Source organism: Zea mays, chromosome 4 (genome assembly GCF_902167145.1).
Source record: "Zea mays cultivar B73 chromosome 4, Zm-B73-REFERENCE-NAM-5.0, whole genome shotgun sequence".
Taxonomy (NCBI): Eukaryota; Viridiplantae; Streptophyta; class Magnoliopsida; order Poales; family Poaceae; genus Zea; species Zea mays.
The window spans coordinates 126,627,503-126,650,387 of NC_050099.1; the positions used below are offsets into that span (position 1 = coordinate 126,627,503).

Consider the following 22,885-nt stretch of genomic DNA (forward strand, 5'->3'; position numbering starts at 1 on the left):
TCTAGAATGCTCGAGCAGCCGATAGATCTCTGTATCTCGATGAGGACGTGGGGGATTCGCCAACATCGTCGGCGTCGACGTCATGGGTGATGGAGGGAAGGGCACCTGTTGCTTCTTCTATTGGTACTTGGCATCGAAGAAGCGCGAGGCAGGAGTAGGAGGCGGGACTGGTCATGGAGGAGGAGTAGGGTGCGGTGGAAAGGTCCACGCAGTGGTGGGTGGCGTTGAAGAAGCGCGAGGGAGGAGGGGACGCAGTGCCGGCATTGGAGGCGGAGGAGGGCGAAGTCCTCCTCATCGGCATCTGGGAATGGCCGGGAACGCACGGGGCGGACTGAGGTGTGGCGCGAGCCACGAGGAGCGTTCTGGAACCTGCTCGTCCGTGGGTGGTAGCTACAGTTTGTTGTCGTTAGATTAGAATCGAACGGTCGTAAAAAAAAGAGGCTGACGTGGAGCTTCGAGGAGCGAGCTTTGCGTCCGCGTTTGTTATATAGAAATAGGTTTCATAGTAATATAAGGTTACTAGATGATAAACAATATGAATATGAGTTTAGTGCAACTAGGATGGATTAAAAAGAAGTTGAAATGAATTACTTATGAATTAAACAAGTTTCTAAAATTATTTCTATACTAGAAATAATTTCCCATATTAATTTATCCAATTTATTTACTCTCTGGGCTGCGGGTACTATTTTGAAGTTTTCCATGGGGCTCTGTGTAAATTCTAGGACTTATGCTCTCTAATCTCTGTCCCTGTGTGGATGTCAGGTTCATTTACTAAAAGAAGGGGGTCTCTTATATAAAAAGGCACGGCTGAAGGTGTATTACTAGATTTGAACCATCCAATCCCAAATTGGTGGTCTATATTAGATTAATATGTGGACGAACCGGTACGCGATACCACGCGTTGGATCGGAGATTGTCACACCCGGGTTTTAGGGGTCCAAAACCCGGGCGCGAAATAATCACCAAGTGTGCTAGGACCAAGTTTCACACATATGATGAATCATGGTACAGAAATAAATGTCATATCTTTACTATATAATAAGAGTTCTATACAAAATAAATAAATAATTACATCATAAGGAGACAACAATCCAGCAACCCAAGTTGACTGGGAGACGATGGTCTAGACCTCTCACGAACTCGTCATAGCATCCTCCATGCGCCTCATCTTGCGGTACCTGTTCTTGACTTGTGGGAGGGTGTGAGACAACAAGAGTGAGCTCACATACGTTCATCGCTCAACAAGTTATGGGAAATAATGTGCATGAACTTGTCAAAGGTGGGAGCTCATGTGAAGTGTAAGTCTTACCAAAGAGGATGGTTAAAGTTGAGCATTGCTTTTTAAAGTTGGTCAAAATTTTATTAGCAATTACTAAGTATAAGTAGATACCAACCCAATTAAGTAGTAGAACAAAAGTTATAACAACACCTGCGATGCAATGCATATGACAAATTGAATTTTAGTTCCATAAGTTAATCATGTGAGTGTCCAAGCCGAAGGATACTACACACAGCTCGGAGAGTATACAAAAGCAAATACGACCAGAGCACCATCCCCGGCCGATGCAGGATGGCGACAAACCATGGACTCCGGCGAGGTGGGCTGGCTTTTGTGCTCACTGCTGCGCAACCCCACTGAGTGTCGTAGACACATCACCGTTGCACACCGAAGACCAAGCGATGGCAGAATCGTCGTGGTGTCTACACGATTCTCTCTTCCCGGCGAGCAGCGACACCGTCGGCAAGCTCTGCTTCAATGGATCAAGGATGCAGGGTACTGGACTATATATACTTGGGGTAGGCAGATCCTACCGGGGTCCTAGGATCATATCCCAACAAACCCAGTGGTTATGGGAGTTCTTAAAAAACTGTTGCACCAGCCCCGGGTTCGCGGCGAGAAGTTGCACCAGAACGTGAGCCTATCATCGAGGTCCCACACGACGGTGAACGATCTCCTGTGAACGATGACTGACAGCACGGCCCCACGCTCCAATGATCGAGCGAACGAACACGAGAGCTGGGATCCAAACGGCTGATACCGGCTCCACGTCAAGCCAACATGGGTACAAGCGCATGGCTAGGCGCCTGCGCTCGCAGTGCACACCCACCCGACGCGCATGGCCGGGACACTGTGTGGCCACGAAGCAAGGCTGAAGTGAGGAGAGTTGGACCAGGCGCTGGTTTCTCCTTCATTTTTTTACTAGGTGGGTGCCCGTGCGTTGCAACGGAAACATATCGTCAGTATAGGGAACGTGGCTCCTACCAATCTGGTATCAAAGATCTCGACGATCATGAGCTCTGTCGCTGCCCCAGCCAGCAGTCGCCGCCAGCATCAGGCGGCCCCCAGCAACGTCCAGCGCGCTGGTCGCAGCCCCTGCTTCGTCAGCCCAAACTTTAATGGTATGTAAAGACCACCTTATGACATTGATTTTGTGAAGAATAGATTAGTACTAATAGATTTAACATCATATCGGTAATATTAATGGAATATACCTAGCATCCATTATAACAATCTTCCTGAATATACCCCACATTGTGTGATGGATTGTATCCAAGTGGACTACAATAGCCATAATGTCTACAAAATCACAATGAAATATGGATTAATGCTGAATTTTGTGTAAAGGAATTTTTAATATGGTTAGTAGATCGACATATTCTTACCAACTAAAGTCCTGTTTGGCAACTCGGCAATATCATCAAGGTTCAAGAATATATGTTTTGGAAATGGCGGCATTTGAACTGGGACAGCGTATGGCTCTACGACAGTTTGTTGGGTGAAATACAACTCCATGGTACCATTTAGATGTCGAAAATTAAATGCACCCGGATTAAGACCAAACACTACGTTGTGCATCTTGTAGACATGCTTTTCATGGAGCAAACTGTTGAAGTATTTGACTATCTCATACCGAGTTGCAATGGCCTCGATCTTGGCTCCCTAATTTGATTTCAGCACAAAAGAGAGTGTGGTATGAATATTATATATAGTTATATAAATGAAACTTAAAGATATGTTGTCTTACATTGATGTCAGACAAAATGTAATGTTGCCTGTCACGATAACGTGGTTCCATCGGGAATTTAACTTCAACTCGAGCGACAATACTATACTTCCGTTGTAGCCCATAAAAATCTTCATCGCTATAGTCGTCGAACAACCTGAAGCTATATTAAACATGCGACTAAATAACGTTCATAAATGTGATAGCTATTGTGTTAACTATTGTTTATAATATAACTTACATAGGCATCCTTTTTTTCTTGTCCAATGCAACTCTTTCACGGTTCAATACGGCTGGCTCCATCAAAACCTTTTATCATTTGAAAATATTTAAAACTAAATTGTAAAATGGTCCAGTGCATTGATATAGCACGACGTAGGAGCAGTGTGGGTTGGTTGGTTGAGCACTTATTTTGGACTATAGGTGTGACTGTGATTAAGGCTTGTAGTTCATGAGTCTGCAGCTCATGGAGAGGTGGATGGCATGCATGATTGCGTCTGAAGGATTTGTATAGCCCTGTTGGTGCACAAGTACGGCGTCTACCGGACTCTTTTAAGTTGCAAGTTTTTTTCCTAGGCACCCAGGACTTTCTTTTTATGAGAATTCGACAATTTTTTGCACTGTCTAGGTGGCATGAAGGTTAAAGCTGATCGTGATGAGTCATCGCCTTATGCTGCTATGCTTGCCTCACAAGATGTCGCGCAAAGATGCAAGGTATTGTCTTACTGTGGAAAAATACATTTGTTATCGGTAAGTTAGTTCAGTTTCTTATTCTCTCTTTGCAGGAGCTTGGAATTACTGCATTGCACATTAATAGCGTGTTTGGTTTGATGGTTTGGCTCATCCATCGTGGTCTGGCTCCGGATGGAGTGGTCTTGCACTTTCTTGCGGAGTGAGCTGATCCCAAGTGTTAGTATATTATTAGAACAACATAGTGACGGACGACATCGTTCCGCGATTCAAACCAAATGATAATGTAGGCTCGGACGTAGGTCCGGATGACTCCGAAAGCAGTCCAACCTGCAAACCAAACATGTCGTAAGCTCTGTGCTACTGGTGGAAACAAGACCAAAACCCCTGGCCCTGGTGCTCAGTCTGCTCTTAGAGCTCTTGCTCGATCTGGCATGAAGATAGGCCGTATTGGTAAGCATGCTGACATGTGAATTTTCCCTTTTGCATCTCTCATTTATCTGTGCTAGATTTAAAAAGGTCCCATATGTATTCTGCTGTATATTATGCAGAAATTTGTTAGTTAGATGGTGTTTTCTATTTGAGCAGTAAATGGTGTTTGTTCTTGTATTTAATGGCAGATCCAAAAAAGAAGGAAGAGAAGCATGTGAGAAAGAGAATTGTGAACGGATGCAACTCACCGAACACAAATCATACTATTAGCTAAGCCTTCCCACTATCATTAGTTAAATAGCATCAACCTCTATATACAGGAAGCATGCATATAAACTTTACACTACCCCAATAAATACCCAAAATACACACAAGTTTGGAATATTATACTAATTACTGTGTCAATTAGTACGCGACCAATCAAGTGTTTCTAAATATTGTCTCTACTTAGATTAAATTACTTTTTACACAGTTGTAGAAATTCAGCAGAGAAATGCATCAACTCATTTTTTGGCTAGGTTGGGCCGTGGAGATCCACTTGCATTAGTGATTGTTTGGTTCCTAGCATGTATTTCTCTCGCATAAAAGAATATTATAATTAATTTTTTAATATAAACACATGCCAATTTAGTCCAACATTTCATCATAGTATGACTAAAAACAAACACATTTGACCATTCATTAAAGGAGCACCAATATTATATCACCAAGCAAAACTTAAAAAATGACTGAATCGATAGAAGTTGATATATTTGGGAGGGAAAGAAGCATACTTTAAAAGGAAAGAAGTAGCAACAAACCTCAACGAGTAGAAAATATATGTCGACTCTTTTGGGGGCAAAATGACTGTTGGACCGAAGATCAATGCGAACTGCAAAACAAGAACAAAAAACATGGAATTCTTTGATATAGATGACATATTTATTCCTGAACCACAGCATAGTATGACTAATAAACAAACACAATACCCTAAGCGCTAAAAGATAGATATAATGCTTCTTACTTCTAGAAGGTATGCACACCAATCTGGAACAGATGCACTCCTCTGTATAAGAGAGAAGGATTTTGCATATGATCAAGTAAGGGAACTACAGGATCAGTTGAGAATTAAGAATGAGGAATTTGAAGTGTTAGCAAAGTCACATCAACTGCAAGCAAACAGCTATGAGAAACAAATTTATTCTCTGCAAGAGAAAAACCATTATATGGAGGAGGTGCTTGAACAGGAACAACAGAAAAATGTAAATGCTTCTATTAGTACAGATGAGCAAGACAAGAAGGCCGCTCTTTTCACTGAATGCCAAAAGTATGCTGTGGAAAATCATTCAGCCAATATGTTGGTTTCACAGTTGATGGGGGAAGCTAGATATCATGGGGAGGAGAGAAAAACATTGCTAAAGCACAAAGAAAAACTGAGGCAAGGGATTTCAAAGCAAATGAAGGTTCTGAATATCTGCAAAGATCTAGCACCTGCTGATTTAGCTGAGGACGAAGTTCTGTCGCAAACTGTTTTAGATGAAACCATTAACACTTTGAGACTTAAGTTTGAAAAGATTCTGGGAATTCTTCACGGATCACCTAGAATTAGTTGACTTTGCCAGAGTCTGGACACTAAGTTGCGAGAGAGAAATCCGTTCTTTAGTTGCACTTTTAATTTGAAATATGTTGCACGTTTGCAACTACATTTCTGCTGATTTACAATGTCATCCAAATTCCAAATCTTAAATAAATATGTGATTTGGCAACATGCATATTGTTAAGCCTGTTACAAATATTAGCTTTATTTTATTTATTGCATGAGATGAAGTTTTATAAAGGAATTGTATAGCATTAATACATGTGAGTATTCTTCATGCTTTTCAAGATCTGAGTGCATTCGTATTTTGTGATGAATAATTAATTAAAACTATTTATTTGAACTGGCCATGCTCAGAGAAATAAATAATTAAAATTATTTATGTGAGTGTATTCGCTTTCAAGATCTAAGTTCCAATGTTTGCACAGTGGACATTGAGAAGCTGAAACATTTCTTACTACTGTGTTGCAGTCCTAGAACTTTCTGAGAAATATCAGAAGAAATTTGGTCCACATCGATATTTTGTGGCTGGAATACTAAAATTTTTATGTTTGCCTAGTTACTTCTATGAACTGGAATATCTTCCTTCGTCGAAGGAGATGGCCATGAATGGAAAAGGTACAGGTCAAGACAAGGCCCACCTGTCCAATGTCTATACCGATGTGATGCATAGTATATCAAAGAAAGAAGGAATTCAAGAGCCTCCAGTTTGTCCAGTATTGATTATATTATGACTCTGAGACGGATGTCGCTTGGGGATGTTGATACATCAGGTAGTACAGTGGCAAGCACTGAACCATCAGACTATGTACATGGTCTCGATCAGAAAGCAAAACACTTGTCTCTGGGAAGAAATAACATTGTTTCAGAACCTGAAGAAGTGCTACACCCTCAACCATGTCATGGATCATTCTGGCCAAGAACCAAGTCCAAAGCAAGGGCTGATAGAAATTCAGTTGGTATAACGTCTACTAATGACACACGGTCGTCTTGGGCAGCCCCATCAATGCACGATAAGGAACACATTTCCTCAACAATATCATACCCAGGACCTATTTGGGACTGTGAACCAAAGTGGGACACAGGGCCAAAATGGGATAGTGAGCTAACTTGGGAGCCTGACCACCCCATTGAACTTCCTAGACCACAAGAGGACATGGGAATTGGAGCACTGATGGAACTTGTGCCAAATTGGGATGATAAATGGGTAGTTAGGAAAGGGCACTTTCTTGGTGTCCTAGTATGCAGCCATTCATGCATGACAGTGCAAAGTCTGATGTTAGATCAAGCAAGAAGAGTATATGAACTGTTAAATGAACATTCATAGTAGTTGGTATTTGAACGAGTAGGACTGGGAAGCAGTGTGCAATGCTATTTAATCTTATTATTTTGAAACAATTTCATGACAGAGTTCATTATGGTAAACCTGAAAGCGATAGTGGAACAGAGGTTGGAAATGTGCCTGATGGTTCAATTCCAATAAGCCAGTCTGCACCTCCTCCAACTCTGAGCCCCTTCACCTATAAGTAACTATCCATCAGCTATATAATAGTTTCATGGAATGCCTACCGTACCTGTTTGCTACTGATGGTTTTGTGCCATCCTACTTCAGGCCCCTTTTAGCAGACACTGTCCAAGCAGAGGATATAAAGGAGATATGCAAGCTTTTAGTGGTGGTATCAGGAGAAGCTACAAAAGCATATGCTAGTACTGCTATTGTCTTTACGCTGATTTAACCTTCTGCGACTTAGAAACAGGAAGCGACATTCAGTTTTGTATCCATGAGTTATCTTGTTGATATGCAGTGAAGTAACTCACATAGATCAGCACCTATTTGTTTCAATATTAACTTCCCTGTCCATAACAGTACTTTATGTTACAACTAAATGAGGGTTAATGTCAAATCTATGTTAAGTATTGTGCCATTGAGGTGTATCGTCTAATGACTGAAGTTGGGTTTTCTGATGTTATTACTTTCTGGAAGCAAGATTTTGGTAATATTTTCCTGAGATGTTTTCAAAGGATCACATGTGAAAATTAAATCCTTAGAATAAAATTGTGGGGATTAACAAGGATGCATACATTTTTTCGGGTTCATCTGTAAGGAGGGCCTTGGATTTGGATATGTGTAATCACTACTACTTCATCTTATGGCATTTCAATGTTTTTTCACTATAAAAGGAAATCTAAACAAGGATGTAGTTGCTTAGCTGGATGGTTCGTTTTTATTGCTGATCAGTATTTACATGCTTAACATTTTTTATGGACCTAGACGCCTTCTCATGCTTAAGTCACAAAAATGCAGACTCGGTAAAGTTTATTCATATGAATGTCCTCATGTATGACTGTAATTTGGTTGCAGTTTTGAGTTCCGTCTGAGAGCCTCTCTTTCAAAGGATGGGGACTTGTCATTGATATCACGCATCAGGAATGTTAATGGCAAGCCATTCAGTTTCTCATTTGCTTATCACACATATCTTTCTGTTTATGACATCAGGTCAGGCATTATTTGCCCTGCACATCGTTCTGTATACCTCACTATCAAACTACTCCCTCAGGTGAATTTCCATGAGTGACATGCTACGTCTTGTTAATTCCAGTGAGGTCAGGATTGAAGGTCTGGAGACACATGATTATCTTGACAACCTTAGCCATAAACACACTAATTACGGAACCGTACACAAATCATACTATTAGCTAAGTCTTCCCACTATCATTAGATAAATAGCATCAACCTCTATATACAGGAAGTATGCATATAAACTTTACACTACCCCAATAAATACCTGAAATATACACAAGTTTGGAATATTATACTAATTACTAATTAGTGTGTCAATTATAGATCAGATAAGGAGAAAACTTATGTAATATGCACGCTGACATTAGAATACAAGTAAGTAACAGAACGATAGAACTAAATAATGGCAGTTATGTTTATATCTCCATACGACTTGGAAGCTCAGGTAAGCTAGGGCATTTTTCAAAGAAGCAAACATCGAATAAATAGCACAATGTGATGAGGCACCTATAGCTAGCGTGGAAATGAACTAATAAAAAGAGAAATAACAAAAACAATGAACTCATACAGCCAATAGGGTAAAAAAAAGGAAAGTACCTGCCAGTCGAGGAATCTGCAGCCATAAAAGGCACACCAGTCAGTCATCACAGAAACTGTTGCTGCTTGTCCAGACACCTATATAACACAGCCCACCAGCATCACTGACTAACCAGATCCTCCACCACAGGTACCACATAAACACAAGTAGTCTCTTAAACAGGTATCGTGTATTTAATATGCACGCTGACAGCAATGATAGATCAGATAAGGAGAAAATTCCAGAAATTACAAGTGGAATCAAGAATGCACAGATATATTACACGTATGTACCACATAAACACAAGAATGCCATAAAAATTCACATGATCCAACAATAGGGAAGGCCATAATACAGGCAGTTGAGGAGGTCGCAGAGGGAAAGTTGGATGATCACTTCTCACTTGTTATCTGGCAAACTGGCAGTGGCACACAAAGCAACATGAATGCCAATGAGGTTGGTGTCCTACACATCCAATATTTTTACTTCAAATCTTCCATAAAAACGTCAATTTTAAAGTAGTATAGCTGTTGTTTGGAATGGTAGTCCCTGCTAAAGTGTGAAAAGTTAAGCTTCAGTGTCCAAACACATGGTAAACTAAACCAACCTCCATTTGTGCTCCACTCTGCTGATTATCTCTAATTCTCTAATCTCTATGCAAAATAGTATTTAGTTTTCATGTAAGCTAATGTTCATGTGAATTTTATTGTGAACCTAGCATGTTTCTACCAGCTGTGCTATATTGTTTATGATCTATTTTCCGAATTCAGGTAATTGTAAATAGGGCATCTGAGATCCTTGGACACAAGCGCGGTGAGAAGTTTATAGCAATGAATTTTTTTTAATAGACAAACTTTGGATGACTATCCTCATATAAAGATTAAAGCAATGGATAGTTAAAGGTCAGGACAAATATGCAGTTTAGTGGGAAAAGGAAATTTTCATTCAACTGGTCTTTTCGCCTGATTTTGGTCTATAATTTTGACTTTACAGATGAACCCGACAAGTAAGTCTGAAGCACGATTAGGATCAAGAACATCAACAATTCCTACCCTTCATGGTTACAACCAATTTTCTCTACAAAGTTTTAAAGGCAGCTTAATCTTAATTAACATCACAACACATGGCTATACATATGTTATTTTTGCAATATTTTTCCCGTTGCAACGCACGTGTATTTACCTAGTTATCACATGAAGTAAGAGAGCAGTGTTGGGGACTTGTTCTCAAATGCTATGAATTAAGAACAAGGCAACATAAAATGTTAAATATCAAAGCCCTTCGTCCGCTGAAGCATTATTTCCCTGAGGATTTAATGAGCTTCAGACGAAGGTCACAGATGATGAACTACGAAGGTCTTACCTTCATAGTCAGAAGTAAAATAATGCGAAATAAAATATGAAGTATAAAACGTTAAAGAATATTAAGAATGGATAACATCATTTACTCATTTTACAATATAAACTCAGATATTAAAACATGATGTTTGATTACATTTATACCTTTGCCTTGACAAAGAGCAATAATTCCAGAGTAATGCGTTAGCAGTTACAGGATTGCGTGAACAGTAAAGGAATATTGTTCACTATTTATAGGCACAGGACACAGTCTGTAAGGAATTACAATCATGCCCCTTATAAAAGTTTACAACAATGACTCAGACCCTTATGAACTAAAAGGTCATTCTACCTTTAAGTCGGTTCGATCCTTCGTCTTCGGATATGCTATAACACCGAAGCTTCATGAGTGGTAGCTTCGGCATCACGTATAAGCAGCTTTAGCCGAAGCTATTTCTTTCTGCAGGACCTTCGGCGACGAAGCATGGTCCCAACAGTAGCCCCTTCGCGGTGCTAGATCGTTTTTCGTTACGAGCTTGATCCGTGAAAAAAGTCTCTTAAGCTTCGGGAAGCCGAAGGTCCGAAAAACACCTTCCCTGAGCTCGTTGCCGAGAAACGATACAGTTTCCGAGCGCGGAGCGGTCCCACCATGCAGGTTCACTTTCTTGGTTTTTGCGGCCCACCGTGCAGTGGGTGCGAGCGACTGTTTGCCCGGTGTAAAAATCCTGACGATTCACCTTCTTACCTGCAGCACTATATAAACAGACAGGTAGGTGTGAAGTTACCACAGCATTCATTGCTATTGCACTGTTTCGCTGCCAAAAATTTAACCATAGCCGAAGCTTGACTTTTGCATTCAAACGAAGCTCCAGTTTGGATTGTGCTTCGTCACGAGAAGAGCTTCGGAAAAAAGGTTATTAACTTCCAAGGAATTTTCAAGAAAATTTAAAATCAAATGGCCAGAATACGCTCCACTGCTAGGGTTGAGCGTGATGGAGATGAGACCGAAGCCGCTAACACTGTTCCGATTTCCGAAGCAATGAGGCGCTCTGGGCTGGTTTCATCAGAGGACACACCTGCTGCCGAAGCAACACAAGCTGATGTTGAAGAAGTTGGTTCCGAAGATGAGTACATCTGCGGGATGCCAAGTAAACCTAGTCATTTGGACTTTGGAAAGTCCACCATCTCTGAAGCTGATCTTCCAAAAATGGTGAAGCTGGGCTACTTCAGTGAAGCAAAAAAGGAGCTGGTTCGTTTTGGCGGAGAGGGAACTATTCCGAAGCCGGAAAAGAATGAGGTTGTAGTGTTCAAAAGCTTCTTTAAAGCTGGCCTAAGGTTCCCCCTAAATGGGATGATTGCTATTGTACTGAAGAAGTTTGGGATTTACCTTCATCAACTGACCCCCAATGCTATTGTTAGATTAAGTGTTTACATTTGGGCTCTTCGTAGCCAGGGAGTGGAACCGTTCGGTGAGGGTTTCTGCCGAGTTCATGAATTACATTACGAGACTAAAGCCAGAGGAGATGGTCTACATGAGAATTTTGGCTGCTACAACTTTGCTTATCGCAAGACTACGAAGTTTCCAGTGATAAGCTACCGAAGCAAATGGCCGGTCGGATGGAAGTCTGAATGGTTTTATGTTAAAGTTGTTAAGGATGAAGATAAATTGGTCCAGAGTCCGCTAGAGCTAACCTTCGGAGAGACGAGGCCCCAATGCAACATGATAAGGGGGAGCCCGAGCCAGATTGCTTTGGGTGAATTTCGAGTAATTTCAGAACATATTGGCACTAGAGACTTAGTGCAGGAATTTCTGGCTTTTAAAGTGTTCCCAACAATGAGGGAGTGGGAGATGCCGAAGCTGGAGGGAGAAAAGAAAAAGGGAGAACTTGTTCGATTGCCTTATTACTACAAGTTTAAGAAACACTTTAAAAAACCCTGCCAGGAATGGTTGGACACAATCGAGATTATGTGCAACGATATCCTCGGTAATTATTCTAAGAAAGAAGATCAGTTGATGACAGCAGCCTTCGGCAGTCGTCCGAAACAAAGATTGAATCGGGTGCTAGATGCCTTGAATTTTGACTATCCTGATTATGAGCAACTGGGCGGAGATGCCGAAGGTTTAAAGAGAAAAAGAATTGCCAGCGCCCTTGACAAAGAAAGCACCAAATTGGCTAAAAAGGAAAAAGAAATTTCTGAAAAACTCAGCCCTGAGCCGAAGGTAGCTGCTCCAAGGAAAAGAAAAGCTGTATCTCCAAAACCTGCATCTCCAAAACCAAAGACATCGGTCCGAGAGGAGGAAGCTCCTGCAACACCTTCTGCTGCCGAAGTGGAAGAGATTCTGAAGGTAATGACTGAACCTTTGCCTGTCAAGCTAAGTCCGCTGGCGCCAGAACTGACGAAGTTTTTTCAGAAGGACAAAGAAGCTTCGGCAGCAGAAAGTCCCGTAAAGCCGAAAAAACGAAGAATTATCCAAGTGGCAGATGTCATTCATCAGACACCGCCACCGATATCGGCGTCAAAAATTGTTGTTGCCGAAACCACCGGAGCCGAAACCACTGGAGCCGAAACCGCCGGAGCCGAAGCTACCGGAGCCGAAGCCACCGGGGCCGAAGCTACCGGAGCCGAAACCGGGACCACCGAAGATCCTAACCTGGAAACCACGCTTGATGATATTGACAATATACTTTTGAGAATGGCTGAAGAAGTTGTTGTGGTTGCGGTGAACACGACAACTGAAAAAGGAAAAGAGCAGATTGAAGACATTTTGGAAGAAGAAAATTTTAATTTTCAAGATATACTTAGACAAGAGTTAACAGACGCTGAAAAAGAAGAGCTAAAGAAATATGCTATATCCTGTGGATACAAACCAGGGTCTCTGCTATTTGGTGGGGTAAATGAAGGAAAGCTAAGATGCCTTCGGAATCGAACCGAGGCCAAGGTTGTTAGGACCTTCTCCAAAAGCGTTGGCCTGCCGAAGATAGAAGCAGACCTCTGCAGGTACCAGCGACAGCATATCGTCGGTAGCTTGCTCTATGCTAATTTCAAGGTAAAAAACTCTCAATTTATTATTATTATCTTTTTAAAAAAAATTAAGTTGTTTTTTTATGAAGGTTGTTTTGGCAGAGTATACTACTAAGTAAAGTGCTGAGAATGCAACAAGATCTTGAAGAGGAAAAAAACAAAGCTATCATCAAAGATCTAGAAGACAAAGTCGAAAATTACGAAGCTGCTCTGAAGAAAAAGGACTTCGTCATTCAAGACCTTGAAATCATAGTTAAAGAACACGAAGCTGCCTTAGAAAAGAAAGACTTCGTTATTCATTCTATGGAAGGTTCACTGGCTGAGGTCCAAGCCGAAAATGACAGATTAAACAGTGAATTACTCAAAAAGTCAGAAAAATCTGAGCAGGAAAAGAAGAACCTCGAAACAAGTCTCAAGACCGAGATCGAGAAGAATTCAAATTTGCAACAATCATTGAAGGAGCTTCAGGAGAAATGCTTAAATTTCGACAACCGATGTGTGCAGCGGCTGAAGGATGTGTTTCACTCAATTGGAGCCAGCTCTGATAAGTTTACACCTTCGGCTGAAAACCTGCCCAGCACCTAGGAATACATTGAAGGCGAGGTTGATGCACTTGACGAAGTTATTGTTGGGCATGCTGATTTCTGCGCCCTGTTAGCTTCTCGAGGCACGGCTACCACTTTCCTGAAGGCCGGCTGCACGCATGGGAAGATTGTAAATAGGCCAAACTTCAGCTTGTCGGTTGACATCCCAAGCCTAGCCTGAAGCATAGGAAACAGATTTATGACCCAGATTTAGGTAAACGGCGGGCGAAAAATGGCTGGTGACGAAGCTCGGAGCCACCTTAAGCCGGTGAGAAACTTATACTTGTTACTTTTACCTTCTCCTTGAAATTTGCACCTTTCTCATTCTTTTTCAATATGTACAGGATGATGAAGCTGAAGAATGACGGGCTGAAGCCAGTTGCTGTAAAAGACTTTTCTACAAAAAAATTCTGGAGAAATCTTTGTAATATAATTGTAGAAAAAACTTATGTAAATTTGTGCATACCTTGTAATATATCTTTTCTCCTTTATCCGTGTACGATCTGCTTTGCTGTGAACGAAATTTCACTTTTGAGTCGAAGGCGAAAAACACCTTCCCTTCTTTTCGTACACAACGAAGCATGAAAATTTCCTCTTTCTCCGAAGTTTTTTCCTCATAGCCGAAGCATCTGCCTTTTTTGTGTGGTATGATGATAATGATCATATATATGTCTAAATGAATGTTTATGAATGCAAATGTCATGATGTAATGTATCGTGCAAATGAATATCCGAATGTATATTCAAAACCATAATCATAGCCTTCATTCCCTTGGGAATGACTCAAATCTTTTTGTCGTTTATTTTTTGGCTTCACCGTTTACTTTTTGGTGTATCAGCGCTGACTTTTCGCTGTAAGCCTCCCTTAGGAGCTTCTTCGCCTTTTACTTTCGGTGGAATCAGCGTTTATTTTTCGCTGTAAGCCTCCCTTAGGAGCTTCTTCGCCTTTTACTTTCGGCGGAATCAGCGTTCATTTTTCGCTGTAAGCTCTGCATTCCCTTAGGAACGACTTTTGAGCTTCTCCCTGTTTTCTTTTCTCTTTCCTTTGCACTCGATGGTGCGTTCTCAGCTTTTACATTTACATCTTTGGGGGATATCGCTCTTATAAAATTTAAATAAGGAAAAGAAAAATTACATGTTGTGGCCCCATTAAAAACCTTTCTCCCCCTTTGGAAAGGAAAAGGGTGCCACAAGAAAGAATAGAAAAAACTACATCAAGCTAAACATAATATCGCCGAAGCTCGTCCGCATTCCATGATCTAGGAATTTCGTTGCCGTCCATATCCTTCAATCTGTAGGAACCGGGTCTTGACGAAGATACTACCAGAAAAGGTCCTTCCCACTTCAGCTGTGATTTGCCTACTGTCTCTGGGTTGGCTACTCTTCGAAGCACCAAATGTCCTGGTTCAATGTTTTTTAGCCTAACCTTTCTATCACGCCATTTTATTGTTTCAGCTTGGTATTTGTTGATGTTTTCCACAGCTTGAAGCCTGATCCCCTCTATAGCATCTTTTTCCACAGAGTAATCAGCTTCAGCTTCGTCTTCTGCCGAAGCTACTATTCTTATTGATCCTTCTTTGGCTTCTTCCGGAGTTATTGCTTCGTCACCAAACAATAGTTTGAATGGTGTAAAGCCTGTTGATCTTGATATTGTTGTGTTGTGGCTCCACACCACTTTGATTAATTCGTCTGGCCACTTTCCCCTGGGCTGATTGAAGATTAACTTCATTATTCCTGTCATTATGATGCCATTAGCTCTTTCAACAAGTCCATTTGACTCCGGATGTCGAACTGATGCGAAATGGATCTTCGTGCCAATTTGATCGCAAAATTCTCTAAAAGCTTCGGAATCAAACTGCGTCCCATTATCCACAGTAATATCCTTCGGCACTCCGAAGCGACAAACAATATTTTGCCAGAAAAACTTTTGAATAGTGACCGAAGTTATTGTGGCTAAAGGCTTTGCCTTAATCCATTTAGAAAAATATTCCACTGCCACTACAACATATCTTAAGTTCCCTTGTGCTGGTGGTAACAGACCTAACAAATCAAGGCCCCACCTTTGCAACAGCCAAGTGGGTTGTATTAACTGAGTTAAAGATGAAGTTTGTTTTTATCTCTTGCACATTTTGACAACCTTCGCACTTTTGGACTAATTCCGCTGCATCCGAAGCTGCCTTTGGCCAATAAAATCCTTGACGAAAAACTTTTCCAAGCAAAGGCCTAGATCCAATGTGAGATCCACACAGGCCTGCGTGTATTTCCTTCATCAATTATATACCTTCGGCTCTGGATAAACACTTGAGTAACGGAGAACAGACCCCACGCTTGTATAGTTCACCTTCTATTATAACATATGGTCGAGCTCTTGCCTCTATCCTCCTGTTATAAGCTTCGTCATCTGAAAGAAAGTTACCCTGAAGGAAATAGATGATCTCAGTTCTCTAGTCTTCACTATAGACAGGGGATATGTTGAGGACTGCTCTTTCAAAAAGTTCAACCGAAGGTGCTTTTATTGTTTCGAAAAATACTTCCGAAGGTAAGGGCAGCCCCTGTGCTGCTGACTTAGCCAATAAATCAGCATATTCATTTTCTCCACGAGGAATATTTTTAACAGAAAACCCTTCAAAGGAAGCCTCAATCCTTCAGACCGTGTCTAAATATTTTTCAAGCTTCGGATCTCTTGCTTTATAACTTTTGTCAATATGACCAGAAATAACCTGGGAATCAGTTTTAAGAATCGCCCTTCTGATTCCCATCGCCTTTAACTTCCGAAGACCCAAGAGCAAAGCTTCGTACTCAGTAATGTTATTTGTGCAACTGAAATCAAGTCTTGTTGCATAACAAGTTTTAACTTTGGAAGGTGCGACCAACACAGCAGTTGCTCCTGCTCCGAAGGTTCCCCAAGATCCATCGCAAAATACTGTCCAAACATCGGCATCTTTACTTGTTTCTTCTTCCTGAGCCCCTGGCGTCCAGTCAGCAATGAAGTCTGCCAATGCTTGGGACTGAATCGAAGATCTATGTACATAATCAATACAAAACTCATTGAGTTCCGCAGCCCATTTTCCAACCCTTCCAGTAGCTTCTCTATTTCTCATAATATCCTTCAACGGTTGTGAAGAAAGAACAACTATATTGTATGCTTGAAAATAGTGCCGAAGCTTCCTGGAGGCCATCAAAACAGCATACAGCACCTTCTCCAATTCTGTATAATTTTTCTTTGATAAACTAAGAACTTCGGATACAAAGTATATTGGGGCTTGCTTTTTGACTTGGCCTTCAAGCTTCTCCTGGACAAGTGCTGCACTTACCGCTGAGTGCGAAGCTGCCACATATAACAACAGAGGAGCCCCTGGCGTTGGTGGAGTTAGTGTTGTTAGGTCTATCAAATATTGCTTCAGCTCTTCGAAGGCTCTCTGCTGGACTGGTCCCCATTGAAAAACTTCGGCTCACTTCAGCACTTCGAAAAATGGTAAATTTCTCTCTGCTGATCTAGATATAAATCTGTTGAGAGATGCCAGTCTTCCTGTCAATCTTTGAGCCCCCTTCTTTGTACTTGGTGGTTCCATTCGAAGGATAGCTTCGATTTTATTTGGATTAGCCTCAATCCCTTTTGTTGAAACTAGGCAGCCAAGAAATTTCCCTTTCTTCACTCCAAAGACACATTTTTCTGGATTCAACTTTAAACCGGCCTGTCTAAAATTAGCGAAGGTCTCCTGCAGATCAGCAATGTGATTATCTTGCTTCGTGCTTTTTACAATGATATCATCAACATAAGTTAGCACATTTCTGCCTATCTGAGAATGAAGAACATTCGTTGTCATTCTGCTGAAGCTTCCTCCAGCATTCTTGAGCCCCTCAGGCATCCGAAGGTAACAATATGTTCCACTAGGGGTTATGAAGCTGGTTTTTGGCTCATCCTCCTTCTTCATCCAAATTTGATGATAGCCTGAATAACAATCCAGCAGACTCATAAGCTCTGATGAAGCTGCTGCATCAACTAGAGAATCTATCCTTGGCAATGAAAACTCGTCCTTCGGACAGGCCTTGTTGAGATCAGTAAAATCAATACACATTCTCCATTTACCATTGGCCTTTTTTACCATAACAGTGTTAGCCAGCCATTCTGGGTATTTTACCTCTCTGATAACTCCGGCACTGAGGAGTCTTTTCACTTCATTCCGAGCACCTTCGACCTTGTCATCAGACATCTTCCGAAGCCTCTGCTTTCTGGGTCTAAAGGATGGATCAACATTGAGCGAGTGTTCAATAACATCCCTGTTGACTCCGTAAAGATCATTAGCTGACCATGCAAAAACATCTTTGTTGTTGAACAGAAACCTTATCAAGGTTTTCTCCTGTTTTTCGGACAGTTGGGATCCCAATAGCACCTTCTGCTCTGCTATGTCCTCACATAAGAGCATGGGCTTCGGCTCATCGGCCGAAGCAGCTTTCTCCCTTCTAAACTTGTACTGCTCACAAGCTTCAGCTCCATCTATGTTATGGATTGCTTTTGATTCTGTCCAGTTTCCTTCGGCCCTTCTGGCAGCTTCCTGACTTCCATGAACGGCAATGTGTCCTTGGTCCGAAGGTATCTTCATGCAAAGATATGCTGGATGAAGAATTGCTTCGAAGGCATTGAGAGTACCACGACCAATGATTGCATTGTAAGCGTATTCCATGTCAACAATATCGAACACAACTTGTTCAGTCCTTGTGTTGTTGATAAATCCGAAGGTTACTGGCATTGTGATTTTTCCGAGTGCTACAATTTGCCTTCCTCCGAAGCCACAAAGGGGATGTGTGGCATCATGGATCTTGTCTTCGGGCTCTTGCATCTGTCTGAAGGCCTTAGCAAATATGATATCAGCTGCACTGCCTGTATCAACCAAAACATTATGGACCAGAAATCCTTTGATCACACAAGAGATAATTATAGCATCATTGTGTGGGTAATCCTTGAGCTGAAGATCCTCTTGAGAAAAGGTAATTGGGATGTGAGACCATCTTGATTTGATGAAGTGTCCTTGTACCCCTACGTGTTGTACTCTTCTCTGTGCCTCCTTCTGTTTCTTGTTGGTCGGCTCTGAGCATGAACCGCCTGTTATCGGGAGAATCAGCTTCGGAGCCGAAGCAGTTCCATCTTGATTCTTTGCCGAAGCTATCAGCTCAAAAAAGTGGAAGTGAGTTCACCGGAGGTGGGCGCCAATGTTGGGGACTTGTTCTCAAATGCTATGAATTAAGAACAAGGCAACATAAAATGTTAAATATCAAAGCCCTTCGTCCGCTGAAGCATTATTTCCCTGAGGATTTAATGAGCTTCAGACGAAGGTCATAGATGATGAACTACGAAGGTCTTACCTTCATAGTCAGAAGTAAAATAATGCGAAATAAAATATGAAGTATAAAACGTTAAAGAATATTAAGAATGGATAACATCATTTACTCATTTTACAATATAAACTGAGATATTAAAACATGATGTTTGATTACATTTATACCTTTGCCTTGACAAAGAGCAATAATTCCAGAGTAATGCGTTAGCAGTTACAGGATTGCATGAACAGTAAAGGAATATTGTTCACTATTTATAGGCATAGGACACAGTCTGTAAGGAATTACAATCATGCCCCTTATAAAAGTTTACAACAATGACTCAGACCCTTATGAACTAAAAGGTCATTCTATCTTTAAGTCGGTTCGATCCTTCATCTTCGGATATGTTATAACACCGAAGCTTCATGAGTGGTAGCTTCGGCATCACGTATAAGCAGCTTTAGCCGAAGCTGTTTCTTTCTGCAGGACCTTCGACGACGAAGCATGGTCCCAACAAGCAGGTAGACTACTAAATTCCAAAATTTCTATTTTCATTATTGTTTTTTATATTACTATTGTTTTGATGTTTTTTCTTCTTTTGTGTACCATAATATCTTCAATGTTATGCAGGTTGACTTGGTGCATACTCAGTTCAAAAGAGCTAAGGAACGATCGGATTCATGTGACGATGATCTTTTTAATGACCTGATGTCTCTCTATAATTCAAGCAGCAGTGCGAGTGTTGACGCAGATATTCTTCGAAGGTTATCTGAGAAGTTGCAGCTTATCACGATATATGACCTAAATCATGAATCTCTGACCTTGCATGAGATGGCTAGTGGCGGTGATCCTGGTGGCATTGTGGTGCTTTATTATTAATTAGTTGGGTAAATGGTGTCCATTCCTGAATATTGCAGTATCGAAGAATAAGAAACAAAAAACCACTCTCTAAAGTACCACCACGTTCGAATCCATCATGTATTTTGCAAGGATCAAACACATTTCTCACACGCCAACACTCTTACACCATTTTCATATCGGTCAGATGTACAAACCAGCAATGAAAGGAAGCTAAGAGTCCCTCAAATCAAGACATGGCATCAAGTCATCCTGCTACTACACGCGAGAAAATAGACAACAAGGTATGCTTCCCAGGGATGAACCACAAAGTTTTTTTGGTCAGACAATTAAATATATGACGCAACACCATTTCAGATTTTCAGGAAGCCCTATGACAAGAATATCCTTGTCCTTGCAGAGATATTAGAACCTTGGGTATTTAATTTCTAAAGGAATTTCCCCTAGCCAAGTATATTTCCAAAAGAAGGTCCCGTCCCCATTGTTATGTTGAGATGAATTTATCTGCTCTAGGGAGGAGGATTAACAAATCTGGAAGGAGAACGCATGGCATACCTTGGTCGAGGCCCCCGGCGACCGCAACAAAATTACTTCCTCTCCGACAGAGGGGCAAGCTTTCCTCTCCAGCGACGGGGGCGTGGGAATGTAGGGGAAAGAGGAGATGGCAGGGGTATGCATAACCTTCGATGGGATATGGTTGGTGGCTACCGGATGAGGATGTTGGCATGGTCGGGCGGGCGGTTCGCGGAGGTCACGGCGGCTGCAGAGGCCGCGGCGGGATTGCGGCGTTCGCGGCTTTCGCAGAGGTTGCAGCTTTAGTAGGCGCGGCGGGATTGCTGCGTGGGGGGTTCGCGGAGGTCGCGGCGGCTGCATAGGCCGTGGCGGGATTGCGGCGTGCGGGCGTTTGTTGGGCGGTTCGCGGCGTTCGCGGTGCAGCCTCCGCGGTTTCCGGCGTACGGGCAGGCGGAGGCGGGCGCGTGGTTTTCGGGGGCGGGGGCGGTCTACACTGAGCCCTTAAAATAGTTAGTAGAGATTCCTATTTTTCTTTATTTCCTGTGTTCAGTGTCGTACTAAAAGTTTTCAAATTCAACTGGGTTTTAATATTTAAATTCACACCAAATGCACAACTCAAAGACCCGACGTGATGTAAGTACATGTTTTATTTACTTACTTTTTTTTATTTAAATAATTGCTTCTATAATACACGATTCATAAAAAGACCAATAATTAATGAAGGTTTAATTCATTACTTATTTTCTGAGTTTCAAAAAAATTGAACACTCAAAGATTAACATTACCATTTATTTGTTATAGGAAAAAAATATTTTTTAAAGGTAAGAATATTCTATTAAAAGACATCTTGGTTTAGATCATTTGAAAAGTTATACTAAATCCTAGAATAGGATTTCAGGGTGTTACAGAGATCATCGGTGGGGATAATATCTACCCTAGATCTATTTCAACCTGTTGGATCGAGATCACCGGTGTTGACTGAATGTGGCGAGGGGTACCTATCCTTCTAATCTGAGCCACCCAGAGGGGGATCAACGGCCCGCAATGCACCACGCCACCCATTAATCCCTGCCCTCCACAAGATGATCCATGGTCAGGACTCCCTCTTCCTCCTCAGCTACTAGCACGGCGGTGCGAGGCATCACCCCGACGGCGTCGTCGACGATGACGGAGAAAACGGCCCAAATCCGACTACGCACAAATGATGCTCCAACCATCGCAAACAGGTTGACCGCCCACCTGCATTAGATTAGCGTGAGCAGGCCTACCCATGGCGCACCCTGCGCTCGCGATGACGCCATAGTCGGCGCACACACAACCGGCCCACTGACGACCTATACATGACCAGCGCGGACCTACACCTAACGGAGTCTTAGGTGAACATAGGGGATCAGCGCTTACCGGTGATTTGATTGAGATGAGCTCGGTCCCCGACGCAGCACGGCACAACGACAATTCCCAAGTCCGGCGAGCAATCGCCCAAGCTTCAACGGTCCAGCGGCGGAATTGATGGCAGTCGAGGCTCCTAGGCACCATGCCACCGCACCAGAACACCACGCCAAGACCTAGGTAACCGCGATTTGCAAGCTCGCCAACGACGGATCTCCGCTCTCTAAATCTCGATTTCGCGGTGGTGATAGCACCCGACGGTAGATGATTTGGTGGTCAGGGCTTGTGAGAGGGTAATATATGGGAAAAAGGTCGCCGGGACTCTGATTTATCTCCTAGGATCTCGGTTGGGGGAAGAGGGAGGTCGATAACAACCCCGATGACGGCGGCGATAATCCTGCGCTGGTTGTTACAGTAGTGAGGGAGGAGCTGGTGCCTGGGGGCCCACCGATAAGACAGACACCCAAGTATAGATGGCCAAAAAGCACGAGGCCCGTGAGCCCGGCACGAAGCCCGCTTTTTGGGCCCGGTCCGAACCCGGCACGGTAGAATAAGCGGGCGGGCTTGGACAGGAAACTAGGCACGGCGGGCTAGCCCGGCACGGCCCGTTTACCTCTAAGCCCGTTAAACCCGGTTTTTTACACTAAAACGTGCTTACCGGCCCGTTTAGCCTGCTTTTTGGCCCGTTTTTTCGTGCTAAACGGGCCGGCCCGGCCCGTCTAGGCCCGCTGCGGGCCGGGCTTGGACAGAAAATTAAGCCCGCTGGCACAGCAGGCCCGGCCCGGTTTTTGGCCGGGCTTCACCGGGCCCGGGCCGGGCCGGGCCGGGCGGCCCGTTTGGCCATCTCTACACCCAAGGATTGTGCGGGCGGCGTCACCATGAGATGCACTATGAGTGAGGACCCAGTGGCCAGTGAGCGGGGAAGATAATAAGGACACGGAGTGTGGCTGATGCGTGGGCCCTTTATGTCGGTGCCAGGACGCGGATATGGCGCGGTTGGGCCACGGGGGCGACTGGGCCAAGCCAGTGTTATGGGCCCAAGGTGTTTTTATTATTTA

General features: G+C 42.6%; 2 protein-coding genes and 1 pseudogene across 2 annotated transcripts; 2 read left to right on the forward strand and 1 right to left on the reverse strand.

The window, feature by feature from the left end:
* Positions 1 to 1,006: 1,006 nt before the first annotated feature.
* Positions 1,007 to 22,295, reverse strand: LOC118476946 (uncharacterized). The gene is made up of 4 exons (XM_035967325.1): positions 21,840 to 22,295; positions 8,825 to 8,902; positions 4,931 to 5,001; positions 1,007 to 1,191 (listed from the first exon to the last, which is right to left on the reverse strand). Exons 1-4 carry the CDS (start codon positions 21,972 to 21,974, stop codon positions 1,077 to 1,079), a joined length of 399 nt encoding a protein of 132 aa, XP_035823218.1. The 5' UTR covers positions 21,975 to 22,295; the 3' UTR covers positions 1,007 to 1,076.
* On the forward strand, positions 3,427 to 4,364 carry LOC118476947 (40S ribosomal protein S14-like). The gene is made up of 3 exons (XM_035967326.1): positions 3,427 to 3,722; positions 3,794 to 3,819; positions 4,048 to 4,364. Exons 1-3 carry the CDS (start codon positions 3,642 to 3,644, stop codon positions 4,169 to 4,171), a joined length of 231 nt encoding a protein of 76 aa, XP_035823219.1. The 5' UTR covers positions 3,427 to 3,641; the 3' UTR covers positions 4,172 to 4,364.
* Positions 6,372 to 7,541, forward strand: LOC103653655 (sphingoid long-chain bases kinase 1-like; annotated as a pseudogene).
* Positions 22,296 to 22,885: the final 590 nt, after the last annotated feature.

What these genes read in the sequence shown, in the direction of transcription:
- LOC118476947 (XM_035967326.1), top strand. Translation starts at nt 3,642, where the DNA reads ATGAAGGTTAAAGCTGATCGTGATGAGTCATCGCCTTATGCTGCTATG. An exon ending in ATGTCGCGCAAAGATGCAAG is followed by an intron (nt 3,723 to 3,793) that starts GTATTGTCTTAC and finishes CTCTCTTTGCAG; the next exon opens with GAGCTTGGAATTACTGCATT. An exon ending in GGAATTACTGCATTGCACAT is followed by an intron (nt 3,820 to 4,047) that starts TAATAGCGTGTT and finishes CCAAACATGTCG; the next exon opens with TAAGCTCTGTGCTACTGGTG.
- LOC118476946 (XM_035967325.1), bottom strand. Translation starts at nt 21,974, where the DNA reads ATGGTGCCTAGGAGCCTCGACTGCCATCAATTCCGCCGCTGGACCGTT. An exon ending in TCATCTCAATCAAATCACCG is followed by an intron (nt 8,903 to 21,839) that starts GTAAGCGCTGAT and finishes TGTGTTATATAG; the next exon opens with GTGTCTGGACAAGCAGCAAC. An exon ending in GCAGATTCCTCGACTGGCAG is followed by an intron (nt 5,002 to 8,824) that starts GTACTTTCCTTT and finishes CTTGTTTTGCAG; the next exon opens with TTCGCATTGATCTTCGGTCC.